This window comes from Ostrinia furnacalis, unplaced genomic scaffold (assembly GCF_004193835.3).
Source record: "Ostrinia furnacalis isolate ACB-3 unplaced genomic scaffold, ASM419383v2 OfSCF7348, whole genome shotgun sequence".
Taxonomy (NCBI): domain Eukaryota; kingdom Metazoa; phylum Arthropoda; class Insecta; order Lepidoptera; family Crambidae; genus Ostrinia; species Ostrinia furnacalis.
In genome coordinates, this window is record NW_021137587.1 from 419,924 (window position 1) to 444,382 (window position 24,459).

At 38.1% G+C, this 24,459-nt stretch overlaps 1 protein-coding gene across 1 annotated transcript; it reads right to left on the bottom strand.

Moving 5' to 3' along the window:
* Positions 1–37: 37 nt before the first annotated feature.
* LOC114364110 (uncharacterized) lies at positions 38–24,271 on the bottom strand. The gene is made up of 9 exons (XM_028320113.1): positions 24,208–24,271; positions 23,722–23,784; positions 17,758–18,157; positions 8,876–9,069; positions 7,995–8,151; positions 7,183–7,348; positions 6,274–6,461; positions 2,725–2,907; positions 38–970 (listed from the first exon to the last, which is right to left on the bottom strand). The coding sequence occupies exons 3-9, from the start codon at positions 17,917–17,919 to the stop codon at positions 800–802; spliced, it is 1,221 nt and encodes a 406-aa protein (XP_028175914.1). The 5' UTR covers positions 17,920–18,157; positions 23,722–23,784; positions 24,208–24,271; the 3' UTR covers positions 38–799.
* Positions 24,272–24,459: the final 188 nt, after the last annotated feature.

Consider the following 24,459-nt stretch of genomic DNA (forward strand, 5'->3'; position numbering starts at 1 on the left):
ATGAGTAGGTAGGTATAGTAAAGCTCTAGCACAGAACACATAACTTTGAATCCTATATTGATGTTATGCCTGTAGACAATGTGACATAATTGTCTCCAAATTCGATTCGAATTTGGCATACATACCTAATTTCATCTTCACTTCAGTACCTCGTTATGTAACTACTCGTACTTATTGGTACTCGTAAATGCTTAAATTTTGTAAATGTTACATTGCCTACAGACAAATCCAGAAAATAAACCAGCAATGAGAAAACCTTTGAATCTTTTCCACAACGAAATATGTATAAAAATACGCGCACATTCATTTTCATAGTCTTATCAACGCTAAAATAAATTAAAGGATAATACCGTTCACTTTGACCATCATCTGATGATGATTACATTGATTACTTCAGTCCAACTAACAGGAGGCGGCAGATTTTCGAAACAGAACCAAAACACCAGACGTTTGTTACCGCTTAACTCTGTCGCCAAGTTCTAAAACAAGTTCTACGGCTAGCTAATGCTACTGTAAGAGGGCCATCTCGTTGTACAGACCATAGCTCGTCAAGTTAAACATTGTAATAGATTTAAATGGTTGAAATAGATGCTATTTTACAGCAAAAAAATCTATGGATTCCCATTATTTGAAAATGGAAATACGGTTATTTGACGTCACCCTTTTTCCAGTCAACTGACCGAGGTTTGAAATTCTTTCAGCCACTTTCATTGTCTCCAGATTTATTGTATCTGATAGCTCAATCCACAACTGGCCCCAAACTCGAGATCATTTCACTATCATCTACATTCCCCGTTCGTCAGCTCTTGTCCTGACAGTCCCGCGGGTCGGTCCCGGGGCGGCACTGGCAGCGGGCCCGGTTGTGGTCCCGGACGAGCCAGGATCCCGGGCTGCAAGGCCCCTGCGTGTGTAGGATGTGGCACACGCCCTCGTATGGCACCGTCCAGCGGCGGGAACTGCAGGCTTCCACCTGGAATGTGTAAAAGACTTTAAAAATTATTTTGTTAGGGATTTTTAAATTGATGAGATGCCATTGATGTATTTTGTGATATTATGGAATAAGCAACACTCTCGTTGCAGTCGCCGGAGATCACGCCAACGAAACCAAATTCAAGATTCTTGAGAGATCTTTGTTATGTTGAGCTAAGTTCAGCATCAAAGCTAGTATACTTATCAAAAGAATACGAGAAAAATGGAAAACCAGGTACACAAGCGTTACATTACACGGAACCAGTTAGATCCCTCATTAATTACTTGCGTAAAATCTGGTCTCATTGCAAGCTCTACTGGCTCTACTAGCTGCATGACCTACAGAGTTGAGAAAAATCTGAGAAGGCCCATCACTTTGATCATATCTGATGAGATGTGTCTTAATGCAACCATCTTTCGTACAAAATACGAATTTCTGTCCATGCTCTTTACCTAAACCCTTTCCTCACCTCTCTCCTAGTACAAGCGCCGCTCCCGCAAGCACAGACGCCGTTATGGCTGAGTCCGTTTAGAGCCGGCCTGGCGTCGAAGTCGAACGCGACCACCTCGCCCACGGGACACGGCTCAGCGGTGATAGACATAATGCACGTTTTCACCATCAATCCCTAATTTTTAAGTGGCCCCTATACACATAACAGGAATTTTGATTTCAATAATATCTTCTTTAATGTAGGTATTTGCTAATTAAAAAAGGGACAGACAAACCCGTTTACCAAAGGTAGAAGTACTACTGACGCTGGAGTAGCACTACTGAAACACGTCTTTGATGCTTGGGAGAGTAAAAAAGACGCTGTTGGTATTTTTTGTGACCTTTCAAAAGCGTTTGATTGTGTAGACCACCAAACCTTACGAAAAAAATTGCGACATTATGGTGTTTCGGATGAGGTACTTGATCTGTTGAACTCGTATCTCACAGGCAGATAGCAAAAAGGTTGTATTAATNGTTCATTATAAGAAACAAAAATAAACTTGCCGTTCCAAATTTCAGACTGCACAAGATTGGTAATTCATTTATGGGGAAATGTATTAAACTTTTCAATAAATTACCACAAACTGTTGTAGAATTGCCCCTTCATAAATTTAAAGCACATATCAAAAGCACCTTAATGAAAAAGGGCTACTATAAAGTTGATGATTATATAAAAGATAAAAATGTTTGGAATGTTTAACTACCTAGCTCGCATCAATACTTATGACTATAATTTGTATATTTCAAAGACTGTAAAACCTTGAAAAGGAGGCTGACAATAGTGACTGAGTTTCTTGCGCTGCTTCTTCTCAGCACTGGCCGATTTATTGTCCCGAAGCAGTGGTAGGGTTAATATTGGGACGTGTAAAAGCGCTTTTTTAAAGCCTATTTGCAAAAATAAATGAATTTTATGAATTTTAATTTTACAAAGGTGACTGAGTTCCTCCGCCACTTCTTAGCACCAGCCAGCCCATATTATGTTGTCCCGAAGGGGTGGCAGGGCAAGCTATATTTTGGGACGTGTATAAACCTGCCCTGGAAAGCGCGAACATGAATCACATAAAATAAGTAACTCATTAATTACTTGTATCTTTTGATTGCGTAAAATCTGGTCTCATTGCAAGCTCTACTAGTTGCATGACCTACAGAGTTGAGATAAATCTGAGAAGGCCCATCACTTTTGATCATATCTGATGAGATGCAACAACCTTTCGTACAAAACACGAATTTCTGTCCATGGTCTTTTACCTAAACCCTATCCTCACCTCTCTCCTAGTACAAGCGCCGCTCCCGCAAGCACAGACGCCGTTATGGCTGAGTCCGTCCAGGGCCGGCCTGGCGTCGAAGTCGAACGCGACCACCTCGCCCACGGGACACGGCTCGGCGGTGCCTGGGCGGTAGCAGCGCCGGCGCTCGGGCACGTAGAGGCGGCCGCGAGCGCAGGGCACCTGGGAGAAAGAGATTTTTTGCTGTTTAACTTGGTACAATAGTGACTGAGTTTCTTGCGCTGCTTCTTCTCAGCACTGGCCCATTTATTGTCCCGAAGCAGTGGTAGGGTTAATACTGGGACGTGTAAAAGTGATTTTTAAAAGCCAATTTGCAATTATTATTTTTTTATAGAGACCTTATGATGCTATCTCAATAAAGTTCAAAATATGGTGGTATCGATTCTGCCACCACCAGGTAAAGACTTAATTTGTTAATTATCCAACTCTTCGACGAACCGATGATCTAGTGAAGCGCGAAAAGCACCTGTTATGGGCAACGTAGGACCAGTCATTGTGGAAATACTTGGAGGCCTTCGTCCAGCAGTGGACGATCTTTGATTTAATTAGGACAAGGGAAAAGGTAACGGGACAAGATAGGGAACGCCAGTAATAAAATAAAAGAAACTTGGAATGTTATCAACCGAGAGACTGGTAAACTAAAACCAAAAGATAATGACTTTTCTCTCAAAGTTCACGATAATTTGATTTCTGCAGATAGAGATGTAGCGGAAGCTTTTGACAATTTTTTTGGTAATATAGCTTCAGCAACAACTGCCAACTTAAAGTCATCTCCCTCCGAGGCCGAAGAAATATTGAAAACCCACGTGACACCCTGTGACTCGCACTTCTCTTTTAAACATATTACTCCATTAGATATCACTAAAACTTTTAATCTTTTAAACGTAAAGAGTACAACTGATATCTGGGGCATCTCTGTCAAGATAGTCAAACACATTATTGATATAATTTCCCCACAGTTAGCGATAATATTCAATAATTGCATAGAGAAGGGAATCTTCCCCGACCTCATGAAACATAGTAGACTAATGCCATTATTTAAGTCTGGTAGCAAAACCGACCCTGGCAATTATAGACCCATTTCTATCTTGCCCGCTCTGAGCAAGATTTTTGAAAAAATCATACAGGAGCAACTTATGATTCACTTTGGCTCTAATAAACTATTTCATAGTGAACAATATGGTTTCACCAAGGGTCGTTCCACCACCGATGCTGGGGTTGCACTACTTAAACATATCTTCGAGGCTTGGGAGAATTCTCAAAATGCACTAGGGGTCTTCTGTGATCTCTCAAAAGCTTTTGACTGCGTAGAACATCAAACGCTAATTCGCAAACTGCACTATTATGGGGTAAAGGACTCGGCTTTGGATTTAATACAATCCTATTTAAACTTTAGAGTTCAAAAAGTTGACATAAATGGTGTTTTGTCTTCTGGGTCACCTGTGAAAATGGGAGTTCCGCAGGGGTCCATTCTGGGTCCATTCTTGTTTCTTATATACATTAATGATCTACCATATTTTGTTAAGGACTCTTGCGAAATCGTGTTATTTGCTGATGACACATCTTTGATTTTTAATATCGATAGAAGTAAAAATAACTTTGACGATGTAAATAATGCACTAACAAGAGTTTTAAGTTGGTTCACTACAAATAATTTACAACTCAATGCAAAGAAAACAAAATGTATAAAATTCTCTTTGCCTAACGTAAAAACAGTTAGTACACAAATAGAACTTAATAATAATGCAATCGATCTGGTAGACTCTACTGTATTTCTGGGAATTACCCTGGATTCAAAACTCCAGTGGGGCCCCCATATAGAAACTCTGGCGGGAAAGCTCAGCTCAGCGGCTTTTGCAATAAAAAGGATACGGTCATTAACCGATGTTTCAACAGCTCGCTTAGTCTACTTTAGCTACTTTCATAGCCTAATGTCATATGGAATCATGCTATGGGGCAAAGCTGCAGATTTTGAAACAATATTTATTTTGCAAAAACGTGCGATAAGATACTTGTATAAAATGAAAGCAAGAGCATCCCTTAGAGAATTGTTTAAAGAAATTGGCATTCTCACGGCCGCTTCACAATACATCTTAAACTGTATTCTATTTATTCAAAAAAATATTACTGAATTCAAAAAGAAAAGTGATATTCACCAAATTAACACTAGAAATAAAAATAAATTGGCTATACCCGCTTTTAGACTTAATAAAGTGTTTGCTACTTTTATGGGACAAGGTATCCATTTTTATAACAAAGTCCCTGATAAATATAAAGAGCTACCGTATAATAAATTTAAAGATATAGTTAAAGATCACATGCTTAAAAAAGCCTATTATACAACTCGAGATTTTCTTAATGATAAGTCATCCTGGGAGTAGGATTATGGTCCTCTCATGCTCGCACTAAAAAGAATTAAAATGAAAAGTAATGTATAAACTAATAATAATTTCTCAAATGTTATAGTGTCATGCTTCTCAATCTGGACTGTTACTTAGCTTTATTATTAGTTTTTTTTTTAAAAGATAACTTGGAATTGTCATTCTCACTAAAATGTCTCTGGGGTGGTGGCGTAGTGAGGCGGGTCGTTACATTCCCTCTAATATGGTCGAGTGAAGCGATGGCTGGTTCACTCGTCATGTCTGTGAACAGGCGCTGCTTTCGGGGACTGGTCAATCCAAGTTATTCAAATTTATGTATGCGAGTCATTTCTACTAGTATCTTAATATGTAAGTCTAGATATTAGCACGTCACTACCTTGTTTAATATACCACGCAATCTTGTATACCCATTCTTATAAGATACACCATACAAGAATGCATGGTAAATTCAGTGAACTGCTCCTGAATCGAATGTACCTACTACTACTATTTCTATTTATTTATATTAACCGGCAGACAGTGGTGACTGAGTTTGTTGCGGCGCTTCTTCTCAGCACTTGCCAAATGTTGGTCTCGAAGCGCTGGTAGGGTAAAAAGATTATGAGACATGTAGAGGCTCCTTAAGAGCAAAATGACGATTTGTAAGAACTATTTATTAGTCCAAACAAATAAAGAAATTTTGACTTTGACTTTGACTTTGAATTGGATGGTTCGATGAAAAAGAGTTTATTTAGATTTTGTACTTAGATAGGATTTACTTACCGCTTGGTATTTCATGGAATGACTCGCACACACTCGCATACCTCTACCTTGTTACGCCTAGTGAATATTCTGAGGCAAAGATTGTATCATAGTAGATGTTAATATGGAGCTTAAAGCAGGCTGGTCGCTCTCACGTGGAACGACTTGCACTTGCACTCAAAGTCCAATGTGGTGCCTTTGTACTTTAACTCATTTTTACTCAAACATTACCTTAGTGCACCTGCCTCCCCTAGCGATCATCTCATCAGTCACACAGGGCCCCCGCGTATAGAGCCTATAGCAAGCGCCATCAGACGCTCTCGCGTGAAACTACTTGCATTTGCACTCAAAGTCCAATTCGCTGCCTTTGTACGTTTACTTTAAATACATATTACTTGAACATTACCTTAGTGCACCTGCCTCCCCTAGCGATCATTTCATCAGTCGCACACGGCCCCCGTGTATAAAGCCTGTAGCAAGCCCCATCGGCAGCTCTCGCGTGAAACGACTTGCACTTGCACTCCGCCTTAGACCCTCGCTGCGTCACCTCGGTTACGGAGAACAGGTGACCTTTGGGACACGGGCCGATGGTGTCTGAAATGTATAGAATTTTATGCTAGACAAGGCAGGTATTTGACCGCAATCGCAATCGAAATGAATTTTATATACATTTTTTTAGAGATAGTTAAGATAAAGTCAGATGTACTATCGGCAACAGTGTTAACTGCCCATTGCCAGTCATGTCATCTCGTTCTATCGCAAAGAATCACCATAAGATGAGAGCGAGAGCAAAAACGGAAATGGATAGTTAACAGTGTGGCCGTGTGTACATACTATGTACACACAGTGTGGACTTGCACGCCGCGTTTAAACATATCCAGAAAAGTAGTTTTAAGGGATTCGTTGATGGACTCGCAAAGACGTCTCTTCAAAGGACCACTCAAAAATAGTTACAACGAGGGTAAGATAGACTTTAACCATAGCTGTAACACTTAACAAACAGGTGTGAAGAAATCATTAGGAGATATTTGGACAGCTGCAGAAGAATTCATACATAGACTAACATAGGAAACTGTTCTATAAGACCAATTTTAATCATTTCTAGTTTAGAATCTGTCATAGAGATAAGACCAAAAGGAGCTGCCAAGGCAAAAAGGAGCTAAAGGTTCGGCCAAACCAACGCGATCACACGCGATCAGCCGCCGCGGCGTGCAGCGATGGCTACCAGACTTGCATTGATCGCCATCGCTGCATGCCGGCTGATCGCGTGTGATCGCGTTGGTTTGGCCGAACCTTAAGAGGTTCAATCGCTTACCCAATTCATAGCAGGCATTCGTCCCATTATCGTACTGCGGCAGGTGGGGCTCGCAGCCGCATTTAGCTCCTGGCAGGAAGAGCTGCCCCTTCTCGCACGGGCCCCGCGTGTAGTGCGCGTAGCAGCCCCCGTCTGGGGCCCAGTAGTTCGGGCCGTCGATTGCACACTGAAAGTTTATGGAAGTTGTGTTAGAAATTGTTATCAAGTATTTTTTTTATAGTCTTATGCGATATTTCCTCACCACTGACTGACACTTGGTCAATAATTATGAGTTTTGACTGTAACATAACCACAACATACACATAGCAAAAGTGTAACCTTGCTTCCATTAGTACCTGTTAAGCCCCTGAGAAAACTTTCGCTAGAACGTTCCTGCCACATTGTACGTCGGTGGAGAGCACGATAAATACGTACGAGTATGCCAGTGACATCCAGGATTGGGCGTCCACGCATGAGTAAAGGAGAGACCCATCGGCCAACTACAGCATTATCGGTAGCAACACATTACAACATCCAGCAAAACCACGAAAACCCCCCTGGGTTTTTGGGGGTAGCACAGGAATGCCTCATCGGCATAGTTGTGGATGATTTTTAGCAAAATATCCTACCTTTCACAAAAGGTAGTTGTTGGTGATCAAAATACTTACCGTGCAATTAGCAAGGCCATCCTCGCCTACATCCAGCAAGGCCCCGGGGTAGCAAGGGCCCTGCGTCATCTTGTTGTAACATCGGCCATCCGCGGGCCAGTAGAGCAAGGTCTCGTTGATTTATTAAAATTTTTGGCAAAATCCTCCCTTTCACTCAGGTCTTACCGTGCAATTAGCAAGGCCATCCTCGCCTACGTCCAGCAAGGCCCCAGGGTAGCAAGGGCCCTGCGTCATCTTGTAGTAACATCGGCCATCCGCGGGCCAGTAGAGCAAGGTCTCGTCAGCGCACTGCTGCGGCCGCACGCACATGCCCTGTCGTTCGCTGGAATACAGAACAGGATTAGTCATAAGCATTTGAATAATTAAAACAGTTCACAATACCACGTCGATTCTCAGTATTTGACATTGAAGGAGATTGTACATTTTGATATGATTGCAAAAAAAACTATAGAGCCGCACCTAATGATTGATTCTGCTAATTGGTAAACACAATACACGAGAACTATCAGTCCACCTGGGTCGAGGTAGTCTAGCCGCTCACTTGAAGAGTGACGAAATATTTTAATGACAGGACACGGATTCCCACATCTGAGAGTGCACTTAAGAAATTATAGCATGTCATGGAACATTTATTAAATTACTGAAAATTAAGCTTCATTGAATAATTTCAAATATTGCAACGCGCAACGGAAATCCATCAAATTTTGATTGGTATTTTTTTCCGTTATCGGAACTAAAGTTACTGATGATAGCCTATGTCGAAATTATTGCAATAAGATTTAAAACAAGGAAATTCGAGCTGAATCCGGGATCTTCATAGGAATGGATTCTATGTAAAACAACAAATAGATTTAACACTGCTTAATGACAGGTTTCTAGATGTCCTTATAATAGAAGATTTTCTTTGACTCTTGGTATTTTCCAGCCAATAAAGCCCTAAGCTAGATCCCGTATCAGGCAGTGCTGTCAGTCTCAAAGGCGACCCAAATTCAAACCCAATCTTTTCATAACAACAAAGAAGAGTATCGCCCAAGATGCTCACCTACCCTCTCTTGTTGAAGGACTCCTCGACCGGCGCGAAGTACTCTCCAGGCCTGCAGGGACCGCGCTCGAAGAGTTTGTGGCAGGTGGTGGTGTGGGGCAGCTGGGCAGTGCCGGGGGGACACTTGCACTCAGCCACTGTTCTCCCGCCCCACCGGCCAGGGCTCAGCTCTTGGGTGTCTGGGCAAGGGTGGCCTTTCTGGAATGGAAATTAAGAAACGTATTAGGTATGATGACTCCATAGAGCGTCTTGTAGTGCAGGGAAAAGTTGAGGGCACCAGACCACGTGGTAGATCACCAATGAGATGGACGGACCTGATCAAGGCCGCAACTAAGTGTTCGGTTAGCGAAAGTGCCCGGAAAGCTGCAGTCCGCGAGGAATGGCACCGTATTATGAGGAACATCACTCACCGTGATTCACAATGATGACCACGACCACTCTGACAAGAGTGTACCGACTGAGAAGAAGAATTAGGTATATGAGATTTTTAATGAAAGAAAGAAAGAAAGTATTTATTTGATGCGGGTATTAAAACGTTACAAATAAATAACAACTTAAACACTAAAAAACAGAGTACACGCACCAAAATAAAATAAAATGAAAGTGTGATCTACTCATAAAAAGTGAAGTTTCCATCGAACTCTAGGTTCTATTTTATAATGGGCGAGTGCGCAGTCTGATTAGTCGATTTTGCAGACACAGCTTTTTGGTAAGTAGCATTTGTGATTTGCAAAGCAGCTAGGTTACATAATCATACTGTATTTTCACGGCTATTTTTTTAACTCTTAACGAAATTTTGGTATGGTCATCAGAAAAACCTGATTATACCGCGAAATAATAGCGTTTAAAAGTAGCCTAACTTAAGTGCTCGGTTAGCGAAAGTACCCGGAAAGCTGCAGTCCGCGAGGAATGGCGCCGTATTACGAGGAACATCACTCTGAATAGTGATTCAAAATGATGACCACGACCACTCTGACAAGAGTGTACCGACTGAGAAGAACTTAATTGCACTCGTATAAACTCGGGATTTTACATAAGATTTACGTACATTACAAACAGATTAAAAAATAAGAAATTCAATTTTCCATACAACATTTTCTGACAACAACACTTTGTAAAATTATCTCTCCCATCATTCCTTATCCAGTAAAGAATTGTAAGGTCATCGTAACGTCCAACATGAAACAATCTAAACTAAAGAAATGCATAGGAATGTAGATTTAATCGCTATCATAGATTAACATTTACAGAAACACGATATTCATTGTGTTGGGACAATGATGATCATTTATCACTCCTTAAATTGCCATTTTTTGCTGTAAGTGCTTCATTCGCGTATTCATTACATTAATAGGTAGGTAAATAACGTTGTAAAGTGCGAAAAAAGTCTAGCGCGTTAATTAGGGGAGACTGGGTACGGTTGAAACAATTTTGCTTTTATTGTCTATAATTTTGTTGTTTTTAATAACCAAGTGACGATTACGATACGTGAAATTGAAATTTGAAGTTTTAGCTATGATATGGCTGTATCATTATAGTTCCCGGGTTACTATTTATAGAAATATACGCAATTTAAAAAAAAAGAAATTTTGTTTCAACCGTCCCCATGCCAGGGGCGGTTGAAACAGCGATTGGGATCTGTTGAAATACATACAAATAATACATTAAGTACTAATAAAACGTGTTTTATTTATCATTAATAATACGAATATTAAAATTATAGTACCACATGACGACATTAATCAGTCTAAGTATTTAATATTTCTAAAAAATTTATTAGCCTTTGATTAGTAGTAAACATTTAAAAAAATAACAGAAATATGATTAACTAAATGATATTTCCAAACCTAATAAACATTAATAATAAAATAATTTTAAAATTCTGAATAAAATTAACGAAAATCTTTTTTTTTTCAAACCATACTTTTCCGCCGCTTTCCGCAGTGAATCTCAAGCTTTTACCACCTCTAATGCTTTACTAAGTCAATTTCCTCTCTGGAAATCTTCCTTACCCAAACTCTCGGTATCTACTAAAAATTAACATTAATAAATTTCCTGTTTCAACCGTACCCACAAAAAATGTTTCAACCGTCCCCAACCCCACTTTTGGTAAAATATACTTTATAGTTTCGACACTAATGATAACACATTAAAAACAGTTACTGGCCCTTATTCTACAAGCTTCATTATAATCGCAAACGCACACTCGATACATTCACATAAAAAGAACAGGTAGTATAAGCGTTAATGTCTGAAGAAAAAGACTTACTTTTGGGCAGTAAAAAATAATATGGCGTTTTGCACACAACGTCAACGCCTTAGGAAGTTTTAGGCACTAAATTCGTGTTCGGACCTGTGGTCCGCTTCTTTTTCCCCTAGGACCCCTAACTCCCCGTGGAACCGTTTACGAGATATTTGCTCTGTTTCAACCGTCCTTTGTTTCAACCGTACCCAGTCTCCCCTACTTTTGCGAAATGACTAATTAGGCTGAGTATGGGAAAACATTAGGTAGTAATTTTAAGTAAACACTCGAAATAAAGTAATTAGGGCTTCTACTGAATTCTGGGATAGCCTTGGAGTAATAAATATAAGCATAAATTAAAACTGAGTAATAGTTAGGTATAAAATTAGGTAAGTTTAATTTGTTTTTTATATCCCACACGAGATTGGTGACTGATTTATTTTAATTTGCCAGGTTTTAAACGTTATGTTAAGAAACTTGCAATTTAATTTGATGCTTCTATTTATGGTTCTATTTATAAACCAACCTTTTCTTTAGGCCATCAAATATCATTAATCATTACAAAATTAATTGGACACAAATTACGTTCATCAACCAAATTGATAATAAAATTACAGTAATCAAAGCTCATAAGCAATTTCGGTCCTGTCACTATCCATCCGAAGGCTAAATCTGCCGGATATCACGTACAAATACTGTTACATTACATAACATTGTGCCACGCCATAATTCGGAGGCTTGTGTGAGGTTTGACAATAAAGTCGATGCGATCAGAGGTCGATGCACTTACCAATTTTAACCTGTAATTTTCAGTGACATTTCTGCCTGCAATAATTTGCAGATTTATCAAAATTACGCAGTTAGCTATTGCCGCAATGATTCAATAGCGATTGCGTTATATCAATTTCAGTCAAACACAGTCATATTGTAAGCAATTGAAATAGTTTAATAAAAATTTAGGAAGCAGCTTTTTGAAACCAGCAAAAAGTTAGCTTTTAAAACCAGCTTATTAAGAGTTACTTCAACATTAATTCGAAAACATTTCATTGTCACCCTACTTTCTTATAAACATTTTAATTAAGATCATGGAAATAAATGGAGATCATGGAAGACCATGAAGTGTGTCAGATATAATTTATCCACCGACAGTGAGAACACTAATATGAAAGTACATATATTGCATATTTCTTTTTTCTTTAGATACGCAACGATCGCGGTCAGAGTAGAGTTCAAAACATTATTCATAGAATACAAATACCTTACTTGATGTTACGTATACTTTGATGAATCACCGATTTGAATTAATTTAGATTTAATTCCTACTCAATAAATACACACCTGTTAAAAGCCTGTTTTCAAAATAGTCATAATTTATAATGAGGGCCAGAAGAACACAAACCCCGTTCACTAATGTCACAGCTGTGACGATGCCGGTGGTTGCACAACGCGACCCTTGACCCTGACTCGCCGGGAAGCGAACGCGCGACCTCCATTCCATACTATCCAGTCGACATCTCACGACAACGCGGCAACGTGCGGTAGACGGTGCGGAAACGATTTCGATGTATTTGTCTCATGCCCGTTTTCACCATCAATCCCTAATTTTTAAGTGGCCCCTATGAAAACAAATTTTTTGTTATGTGTTACTATAGGGGTCACTTATAAATTAGGGATCGATGGTGAAAACGGGCATCAGTCCCTTGTATTGGAGTGAATGAGGTATAATGTAGAGTTATGTAGAGCCTTAACGTATTTCTTATTAAATAGTTTAATCCATCAGATTTTAATGAACTGAAATATTTATTACCTTACATACCTAACTACGCAGTGATTTTTATACATATTCGTTTACATTTCATAGGTACTTACGTATGATTTACACTACAATAAACATAACATAATATTAATTAATGTTGACCTCTCAATTAAAGCTCCGGCAACAAATGAGCATTCTCTTTTTTTTTAATAGATAGGATCTAGATTTTTGTAAATGCAAATTCTAATTAAAAATACATGGAGTAAGTAAACGTAACTTTTGCTATGCAAAAATAAATTGGTACATCATTAAGAATGATGCTCACACTAATCACATTGCCTCCTTTAAGACAACATGATTTATCTTATTTTATCTTAAAACCTGTCAGTTGTCCCACTCCAGCAGCCCTACAGCACAAAGCACAAACACAGTTTTACATAACAAAGCAATAACGACCCGACCCAAGGCTACCAACCTACCCGACTGACATAATGAGCAGTAGGAGCAGTTTTTCGTACTAGAGGTACAGATTATACTTTAGATCGTCGCGTTTCCGGCGCACGCGCACATCCTATGCCCTGCGGGGATAGAAAGTCAAATAATATTGTTAGCGCAATAAAGCCGTGTGGTGACGGCAGAGTAGAATACATTTGTCACCAACCCCTACTGTTCCCGCGGGTGTCGTAAGAGGCGACTTAGGGAATACACATCAAACAGAGAACGGGCAGCAGCGCTCTCTGAAAAACATCAATCAATTTAAACTGCGATCTCCAACCCGCCTGCCAAGCGTGGGGATTATGGCAAAACCCTCCACTATAGTGGAGGAGGCTCCTCATAGTCCAGCAGTGGACTGTAAAGGGCTGTTGATGATGAACGTAATAAAACTGCCGAATTCAATTTTTTTTAACTATAACGAGGAGCTATTGGCCTGTCTCTCACCTGGTGGAAAATGATAAGCAGACCGAAGCGAAGGTGGAAGCGAGCTTCACCTGGAATCCTCAACCACATAGGAACTGACTGACTTAAGGGCTTTATTAATCTCAGCCTCCAACGCCCGAATTCACAAACATTACTATGAGGTCTCACAGTGCGCGTGGACGCACAGGGTGATGAGATGACACACGAACCAATCACAGAGCTCTATTCAACGCTGAGCGTTCGATTTGCTGCTTCACTTGAGCAAGCATCGTTTGTGAATATGAGAATAACTGCCGAAGCACAGCATTGTAACTATGGCGACAAACTTAGGTAAGATAGTGGTAGCTAGCCAGAAAAGGCCCTACAAAATAATCGCCCCCGCTAGGAATCTACTAGACCAACCAGCATAAACAAAAACATGTAACCAACGTTCTTTTCCCAGTAAAATAACAACGTTAAAAGTAACGGCGTTGTTTTCAAATAACTCACATTTCTACAGCTAAGTAGAGCCGTGTGACGTAAATAGTTATTTTTAAATAAATAGTCATGTAACAGTAATTTGTTACGTTAATTAGGCCGCGGCACGCCGGCGATCGTCAGTCAGCTCAAGATAAGGCTTCCCCCTCACTTGCGATCGCATCCGTAACTGTAAACTAAGTGAAATAGCGAAATAATTGCAGTAGCTCTACATATTTATCAAAGCCACTTAAACTCAACGCACTCGGAAGACGATCGCGATGTGCTTTAGATAACGCGTCTTCCTTTTAAATAAATTTATTCTTAGTCAAAATATTCGTAAAATATTTAACTATTATGCTATGTTTACACAAACAAAACGTGTGAAGGCAATCTGTTCCACTAGGTTCTATTCCACTTAAAACAAAACTAACGAATTTTTGGCAGTTCCAATTAGTGTTTTACGCTTTGTTGATCCTTATTACATGTGTGGCGATGTCTAAAACAATTAGCACTTACACGTTATTTGGCATAGCATTTATAATAATTGTTATTAAATTAACTTACTTGGACCCAATCGACCAAACTTTTATCCGAGAATAACTCCTGGTATAACTGGCACATTGACAGTTTCAGTATGAGAAATATGTCAAAATGTCGAATAACTGACGATTTAATCTGACATTAATTCCTTCCTCACGCTGCTACCTTAATTTCCCTACATCTGTATTCCTTTAAGCTTCTTAAAATTCCCATCTATTTTCTGCTGGCTATCTAGTTCTATCTTTGGTTCGTATCTAGAATTGTATGTGTATGTAAGTATATATTATAATTTATATATGTATATATATTAATATATTTTGTGTATTATTTGTATGTATTATTTTGGTTTAAATTGTATGCCTTTTATTATAATTTATTTCTTTAGTGTCGACACCGCCTTCCCCTTCATATTTGTTTCAAGTAACTGTCCTCACCATAGGTTGTCTGGAAGAGATCGCTTCATAGCGATAANTTATTATTATTATTATTAATATTTACTCTTGTTTCGTCTAATCCACCCTTATTATTATAAAAGTTATTAATTTCATTAATTCACGCACTATGGAAATCTAAAACAACAATGACAGCCAGTTAACAAAATTATAATTGATTCAGTGCACCTGTTTAAAATCATAACCATCGCGGCATCGTGACTTGCTGGATCCAACAGAGCGGAGAAAAGCCACACTGTTCACTAACGAATAGATTGGGCAAGTAAGCGATATCGAGTGATCACTGAACTGTAATCGATACCATCAATGACTAGTCACTTATCGGACAGTCCGGTTGGATGCTTTAAGTAATTTTATAGCGATATTATCTTTTCTAAACGAGGAACCTGTATTCGAATCGATTAAGAAATATTTTCTTGAATTATTCTCGTAATTAAGCCCGCTTGACCTTAATCTTACCTGATGATAAGAAAAGATGAGTTTTAAGATTATGAAAGTTTAAAGCATGCTACTACTAGGTATGTACGTAACTTACCTACTTGGTTCACTCGTGTAGAAAGATTCAGATCAAGCGGGATGAAGTAATAAAAAGCTTTGTAGGTTACTCGATATTCACTGTGAAGGTTGAGGTGGGCCCTTGAAGAGCTCCAAAGTTTTCAAAACTATTTCCAATTATGGATCTCAATTCTTTGGTCCTTGGTTTGTCTGGAAGAGATCCCTTTCTAACGATAAGACTGCTTGAATTGTGTAGTTTCGACTTGTGTCCAAATTGCTTATTTTGTGTTGTGTACAGTAAAAAGTATCTCTCAGTCTTTAAAATTTTTCATTGCATCAGAGACTTTAACAGTGGTACCTAACTAAAACATTGTAAAGTTAAGATAATCTCTTACCCATAAAGTAAGTTTAGTAAAACAAAATTGTGGTTCCTTCTGACAGTTTTGGCCAGCTTCTGTGGATTCTTTCTGAGGTGTTTTTACAGTCGAACATTAAAGAGTGAAGTCAAACCAGCAATCCAAACTCTAGTTATAATAAAATCTGCATAGTTTCATTTCATAGTAAAGAAAAATGTGATTTGTGTCCCAAATGGAGCGCAAACGCACTGAAAGCAAACTGGGCCATCTATTCACACTCGATATATCGTCCCAAATTGGCCAGTTTAAGTCTGGTTTCGTTATAACGTTCATTGTTGCTTCATAAACTACTATTACTAGCGATTGTGAAAAGGCTATGCAAATTTTATATTTTTAGTAAAGTAGTTGGTTTTCCTCTTATTGACAAATGATAATAATAACTTTTATGCATTCACTTTTAATCTAAATATTAAGCTGACATCTGTTTAAATAACCATAAATTATTGCTTAATTTTTGTCTACCAGCCGTCTGCGCATTCGAATTAAAATATTTTTAAATACTATACAATATTTAAGAAGAGAAAAGAAAATCATCTTCAGAGTCCATATAAGTCAAGTAGATTTACATCGTAAAGGGTATTTAGTTAAAATATCTAGGAATAATATGTGGAGACAGCCAAAATTCCATTTAGTCACGGCTTACAAAACAAAAAAAATACTCGTGAAATAATCCTTTATTCTGTCCGTCGCAGTAAAGTAAAAGTGATTACTGACATTGAACCCAAAACCCTAGGTATTAAGTGTTAAACTGTGCCAAAACTACATAGAGCAACTGCTTTGACAAGTCTAACCGGTTACGGGTATCGTTGCATTTAGTGCAATTATGAAAGACCATGACCGATCGCTCTGCACCCACTGACCCACTCCCACGCATTACAATACTTCTTAATGCAAGAGATTAATGTAAGATTTATGACGAAAATCGACTGTTACTGTAGTAATAAAATTATTAAATTGACACTTAATTAAAACGAATTGGCATTTAAACGGTTTTAGTTATAACGTCAATGAAGTCGTAATCAAAACCGATTAAGATAATTTAAAATACCTACTTTTTATTTCACACCAAATAAAAACTGTCCATTTCCAAAAAAAACGTTTAAATTGCGGAGAAGAAACAGCTTTCTTTACATGGGTAAATTTAAACCATTTTTTAAGAAAAGTGCCATCACTTTTCTTAATTTGCTAAAAACAAAGTTTCAAAAGACTTTACAGCTAAGTATATTGTGTTTTATTTGCAAAATAAAATCCTTTTTTTTTTCATTAGAATGGAAGCTGCTTGAAAAAAAAATCTTCGTTAATTTCTGATGATTGAAAAAATAACGCAAGGCTATCATAAACCTACTAAACAAACAGGAATTATGAATCTTATTTACGTTAATTTATCTTAACCAACTTTAACTAAGCCATGCAAGAAAGTCATTTTCTTTTTAATTGATCAAGTATTCATTTGCGTTGATTACCAAGACATCGAAGTTGAATTAGATATCCTGTGAAGATTGAAATCGTGACTGAACTTTCTAGTTTAATATTCTTAAGTAGTAAAAGACAGAAAATAGAGATCCTGTGATATGTGATAGTAACTTAGTAAGTAAATAAAAAACCAACCTTATAAATAGTGTAGCATTTGCCATCAGTCGGCCAGTACAGCATGAGCCAGCCCCTTGGATGGGCAGCGCACGGGTTTCTCCTGACGTCCGCCCAGGGTGGCGGCAGCACCGCCGCTTGAGAGCCGCACAGCAGCGCCGCCAACCAGACCCACTGCGCCATGTTTAACGTCCAATTTCTTTTTAAATAGTTCACACGTCACATTTTTTGCGGCCAGACACTTTTTTCATGATTTCTGCACTTTTTTTCTTCTCTTGTTTTTGGTTACAAACCTTTCAGTTCACTAGGTTCATTACTCACGAATCACTGTCTTAGTTGCTCACTGTTTTTGTTCACAAATTGTCTCAGTACGCTGATGAAGTAATATCGGCCCACATTATTCTTGCGATGTTACAGTAAGCTAAAATTATATTGAGACGTGGAAAAAACTTTTTAAACACGTAATTTTAAAAAATTGAGGACTGATGATATGAATCTTAATATGCTTTCCATTATGAAACAAAAAAAGTGAATTTAAATTCAAAATTACACAGCGTCTTTTGACTTATCCTCTACTCAGAATTCACGTCAGTTCTGGATCACGTCTGTTTCACATTCATGAATAACCAATTTGGTTGATCGCGCATCGCATAACTTACACGGTGGGTCACGCGCAACTTCCTCGCTATTATAATTTTTATTATGTTCCAACCGATCCACACTCTTCATTCACGACTAAACTGGTATTAATGATCTAATTCAATTTGATAACAACGAACAGACAAACTTTCGCAAATATGGAGATGACCGAATGACGAACTTCTAAGACCATGCCACAGTGACTAAATTGTCAAGTAAACAAAGTATCCGAGTCAAAATTGAAATGCGTACAACTCGTAACTTTTACTATCATCTTTAGTGTTAATAAAACAATGCAATTTTTTGGCAATTTCCACATTATCGCATTGTAAAAGTGTTTTACTTCGGATATTGAGCTCATTCACTTTCCAAAGTATGGCTCATTGAAATCACCAAACTTGTGTTTCAACCCACATACAATACAATTACAAAGAGACGTATTTTAAACCATTCGAATTCGTATTGCGAATCCACATAAATTGTACAAGATTGTATTGTAACTCGTCTCAATTTGTGCAACATCGTTCGTGAATCAAAACTGAATGGTTTCAGAATCCGACTCCAAGACTACCTCTTAGATACCTCAACATGATCATAGACAAAATTACCTCAAGTTCAAGAGCCAGCTCAGATTACACAGCGGATGGTCACGGTAATTGTGGTAATGTAAGAAGTAACGGCGAAGTACCGTTTGATCTAGCCGCGGTGTCGAAACCGCGCTATTGTAACCCAGTTGTTTGGAGGGTTACGTGAGGGTAAGCTAATAGACTCAGAAACAAAAGGCCCACGCGCACATTAGACAAAGAATATAAACTTTGAAAAGAACTGAACATAAGTGCCAACGTTACGACGCTCAAACAGAAAGACTATTATTTCCTACGCACTGCTTTATTTTGTACTTTAACACAGCTCACCAGAGACGATCACCAAAAATATCTAGCCCCAATCTAAACAGAACATTTCATCAAACTAATCTCTACCTCACCTAACAGGTTCAAGGTAGAGCGTTGCCCGTGATGCCTACTTGTACCTTCTTTAAGTATGTTTCATTAGAGCCGCCTAATAGCTCTTCATCTAGGATGTCAAGTTGTAACAAGACGCTGCCGCGTCGCAATGACGGAACTTAAATAAGTCTTCTTGTATTTAATTAATCTAATATCATCTGCAACCTTAGACACTCTACACTCGAGTCAATTAAGATAAGCTTATTTCCCTCATAACATTATGGAGAATCACCTCACATGACGTATTGCATTACGTGACTAATCCCACCTCTATTTAACCGCCACTGTGGTCTAGTGGTAAGACCACCTGCTTCAGACACAGAGGTCTCGGGTTTGATTCCCAGTGGGGGCAGATATTTCTGTTCGGTTTGGTTGGGGGTAGGGCTTGTTCTAAGTCCGCCTGGCTAGCTACCACCATCTTACCTAAGTCTGCCGCCATAACAACAATGTTAACAGCATTGTTGTGTTCCGGCAGTTAGAGGTAAGATAGCCAGTTCCTCCGTGGTTAAGGATTCCGGGTGAAGCTCGCTTCCTCCTTTGGCCTGATCGTCACTTACCATCAGGTGAGATACAGGCCAAGAACTTCCTCGTTTTGGATAAAAAAAAGTATACACCATGAAACAGTAAAAAGTACTAATTTGTCCAGAAGAATATAGAAAGAGTTCAAAGTATATCATGGACTTCCATCCTTTACAAAGCAGGAGACAGATGACAGAAAACATAATAACATTCTTGTAAAATCACCATGTGACATACTCGTAATCAAGGAAGTATAACTGGGCCTACCGTGTACTTACAACGGCGTTACGCTGGACAGCAAGATTTGTGAAATGGTCGCAAGCTACGCGATAGGATTGCGAAAATAGAGACAGATTCAGGCAAATTCGATCGTAAATAACGTTACAGATAAAATATTGGCTATAAGACTCTACCATAAAGTTAGTGCAAGACAGTAAAAGCAACGCTGGAGTATTTAAGACAATAGGACACCTATTGTGTAATAGTCATCCGTTATTCACAACACAAACGTTAGATTAGATTTTATCTGAACTTTGTGGTATAGTCTTATAGCCAATATTTTATCTGTAACGTTATTTATTTATTTATTTAAATAAAGCAACCATGTTATTTATATTAAGTAATTTGTTCTTTTTACAGAGATCTATTTAGATGAGATAATGAAATGTTGTAAATAGATGACATGATTTATGACCTCTGCTTAGGTATACTGATGTCGTTAATAATCCCAACTATATAATATTATAAATGCGAAAGTAACTCTGTCTGTCTGTCTGTCTGTCTGTTACGCTTTCCCGCTTAAACCTCGCAACCGATTTTGATGAAATTTGGCATAGAGAAAGTTTGAGTCCCGGGAAAGAACATAGGATAGTTTTTATCCCGGTTTTTGAAACAGGGACGCGCGCGATAAAGTTTTTCTGTGACAGACAAAATTCCACGCGGGCGAAGCCGCGGGCGGAAAGCTAGTATCCTATATTACAAACTAGTCTTTAGTACTCTAAAGAGTAGTCATACAACAGATAACACACATCACTATGTGCGCTTCGTGTGCCTTGAGTTCTATTTTTCCTCGGAATCATAATTATTAATACAATTCTGCATGGTAACCGAAAAAATATTACAGCATTCAATAGAAACAGTATTTGTTAGCACAAGAAAAAGCAAAGAACGGACGGTAGATGCTGTTACGTCAACCGTTAGCCGAAGCAGAGCAAGCAGCGATGTGGGGCAACCGCACCGCAGGATTCAAATCGCTCTATTTGAATTATACATTAATAAGATTACGCTTTACTTGGGCACCTGCACTGGTGACCCAAATATGAAATTATATCCAAGTTCAACAATCAAGTCAAATAATTTTATTTGCATAAAACATGGTGGTAGAAATTACAATTTCAATGAATGGATATTGCTGGATTTTTAAGCGTGTGACAAACTTTAAAGTTTATTTTATTACCACACAATTTCACTGATATTAAAAGATAATCAAGCGATAAGTAAATTAGTAAAGTAACATTATAAAAAAATATAATTAAAAAAAAATGTGGATTGGGAAAATATTGCACGCTCAACAGTAGTAACTATAAGTTTACTAATCCTTGAAAATCTTCCTTGAACGATGGTCACCCTCATCTCTGCGCGAGCGCACCATACTCTATTAAAGTTTAAACCAAGCATTTCCCTTAGTGCGCTGATTCTGCAACTGAATATGCTAATTGTATCGCAAGAAGCGATACTGTTCTAGGCTTGATTAATATTCCGTTCTCAGTGCCAATCAATTGACAGCGGTTATGAAGCAACTGGCTTTTTACTTGATCACGCACGCGCAACGCAACTTGGTCTTTCTTGTGTTGCCACAGTTGCCAATTGCCATATCTGATCTAGGAAGTCTTTGCATCGACATAATGTAGAGCCAAACCAAATCAGGTTATAGCTAATCGTAGCTACTACGATACTAATCATGAGTATTTCTATTACTTTTCTGTATTTGTAAAATATTACTTATCATAAAATGTTTCAGTCAAGGCATTTTATATTCCTTATAGGTGTAACTTTATAATAGAGTAAACCACTTTATAGGCCAGAAAAAGATGGACCTTGTAGTGTACCTATAATTTTCATGAGCCACTAAGTACCTACATCAATGCTAAAAATATCTATGAAAACCTGTTTCACTGAGTTGTGTCATTTCAGTGTCTAATATAAAACAAGTGATAATCTAACTAAATCGCGTATTACACGGTGCGGTGTTGATATCGTGAATAGTATGTCCGAAAACACCACTTGTAAGTCCCATGTCGTCACCATGAATCTGCAATATTTCCAGAAAAAGCAGCATGTGACAATATCGGTGTGTTACAGTGACGCTAACGATATAATCGCTCCTGTCGCAAGAACTAGTAATGAGAACTACATGCTTTTTAGCAGCGGCAATTACATCTAGAGTTTACTTAAGCCACTTAAAGGGGGCATAAAAAGCGGAATGACGTACTGTTTTGTACGGTGTTTCTACACTCTTGTTGCTAAAGGCTTCAACATTAATTGCATTTGGGAAATTAAAACTGCTACTAAAACTAGCTAACTTGCGTCCTTACTAAAACACTCCGTAACATTAATGGTCCACATTGATGACACCGTGTCTTTAAAATGTGCAAAAATACAGACAAAATAAACTTTAACTCTTCTATTTATAACTATAACAGTCATATAACACTGTTTTAACAAAAACACTAATTACTGTATTGCTTCTTTATATGGCAGCAGAATAATCATCTAACTGAAAATAACAGAGCATTTAATAGCTCTAACTTTTTATGAATAAGAAGGTAGTTAAATACAGTGGTAAATAACAATACAGCTTCTTAAGTAGGTAACTTAAACAAAAAGTAATACACAGACAATGCCTCGTGGTCATCTTCCGCAAGATTTTTTGCTTTGTAAAGGTGAAGATTAAATAATAGCTCATTGCAAAAGATCGCATCTTCGGCGCCGGCGGTATTCGGCCAACCTTGATGTAACGTTCGCTGAAGCTGAAGACGATTGTTTACTGTTAGAACAGTTAAATACACATATGTATTGGAACAGTATTAATTTACGGTTCTACTCGACCTACAAAAGCTATGAGAAACTAAATTAATTGTTGAGTTTTTACAGGTTTTTACGCTTCAGTTATGCCGTTTTATTATGTGAGTTTTTGAAAAAACCAATTAGGTGTGTGCTACATTTTGGAATAAGTACATGATGCACTGACCTACATGGAAGCATAATGAATGAGGAAACGTCATGATTGTATGAAATCAAATGTTCGATTTATCATTGAGTACCTAACTATTTATCAAACTGCTGAATCTCTTTATTTGCAAATACCAGTGTCTATTTATGTAACTTGGACACATTTGCGTTTCGTAACCCGAAGATGCTCCGCGAGTAATGTCACCGGGGGCTGTGGGACCCGGTGGGGAAAATAACACGGAAGACGGATGAGTCTTTTGAAAGATGCGTTAATTTTTAAAGTAAACGGTTAATGTGTGATTGTTAGCGCTCGTTATATTATTTCCTAGCTGTGCCCGCGACTTCGTACGCATGATAACCCGTTTTCGCAACATTTTTCATTATTGTTCTGCTGCTATTGATCGTAGCGTTGTGTAGCCTATAGCCTTCCTCGATAAATGGGCTATCTAACACTGAAAGAATTTTTCAAATCGGACCAATAGTTCCGGAGATTAGCGCGTTCAAGTAAACAAACAAACAAACAAACTCTTCAGCTTTATAATATTAGTACCTATAGATAAATGCTTGTGAAAGACATGATATATCTACTTACTTATTTCTGTAAATATTCAGTTGTTTTCTGAGGAAATCAGTGTTATGTATTTCCTAATTGAAACTAATAAAAAAATGGTTATACTTCTTAGGCATTTTAATTAAAGAAATGTTTTTTAATGCGCTTAAAGCAAAAACTACTCATTATTTAATTAGACTGAAAATTTTCCGTTTGTACCAATTATTAATAAGTACAAATTATTTCAGGCCAATTAAGTATAGAATATGCCTAAAGAAAAAATTAAATGATAAAAAGCCTCTTCCTTTTTAATTAATTACACAACGGTTAATTTAAAAGGCCGGTATGAAAAGAAGCTTTGACCCTATATTTTAGCGTAAGCTCGTGTAAATTTTCATTGACAAAACTTGACTCTACCAAAAATCTTCACGTCTGTAAACTGTCCTAAATCACTTGTTTGAAAGATCCCCAGAACCCTTTATTTAAAAATGGATAAAAAACTAAGGTCTCAGGCCTCCACAAACACACCTGTCACAACAAGTCCCGTGTTTACTGAACACGCGGCGGTCGACGCGTGTGCCGCCCGCCTGGCTCGCGACTGCACTGGGCGAGGAGGCTCTTTGCCAGGCTCCTGCGGCAGATTGAGCAGCTAGTTATTGTATTATGATAAAACTTCGGTTTAGCACGCCCCTGTAATTTAATTGAGATAATATTGACAGCTTGATTTCGGAGAATTTGGAAAATGTACCCCAATTTGAGCGCTTTAATGCTTAATTAAAG

Excerpts from the sequence above, each read along its gene's own strand:
- LOC114364110 (XM_028320113.1), bottom strand. The coding sequence starts at position 17,919 with ATGGCGCAGTGGGTCTGGTTGGCGGCGCTGCTGTGCGGCTCTCAAGCG. Across the intron at positions 9,070-17,757 it reads AATGCTACACTATTTATAAG|AAAGGCCACCCTTGCCCAGA; the intron begins GTTGGTTTTTTA and ends TTTCCATTCCAG. Across the intron at positions 8,152-8,875 it reads GAGTCCTTCAACAAGAGAGG|CGAACGACAGGGCATGTGCG; the intron begins GTAGGTGAGCAT and ends TCTGTATTCCAG.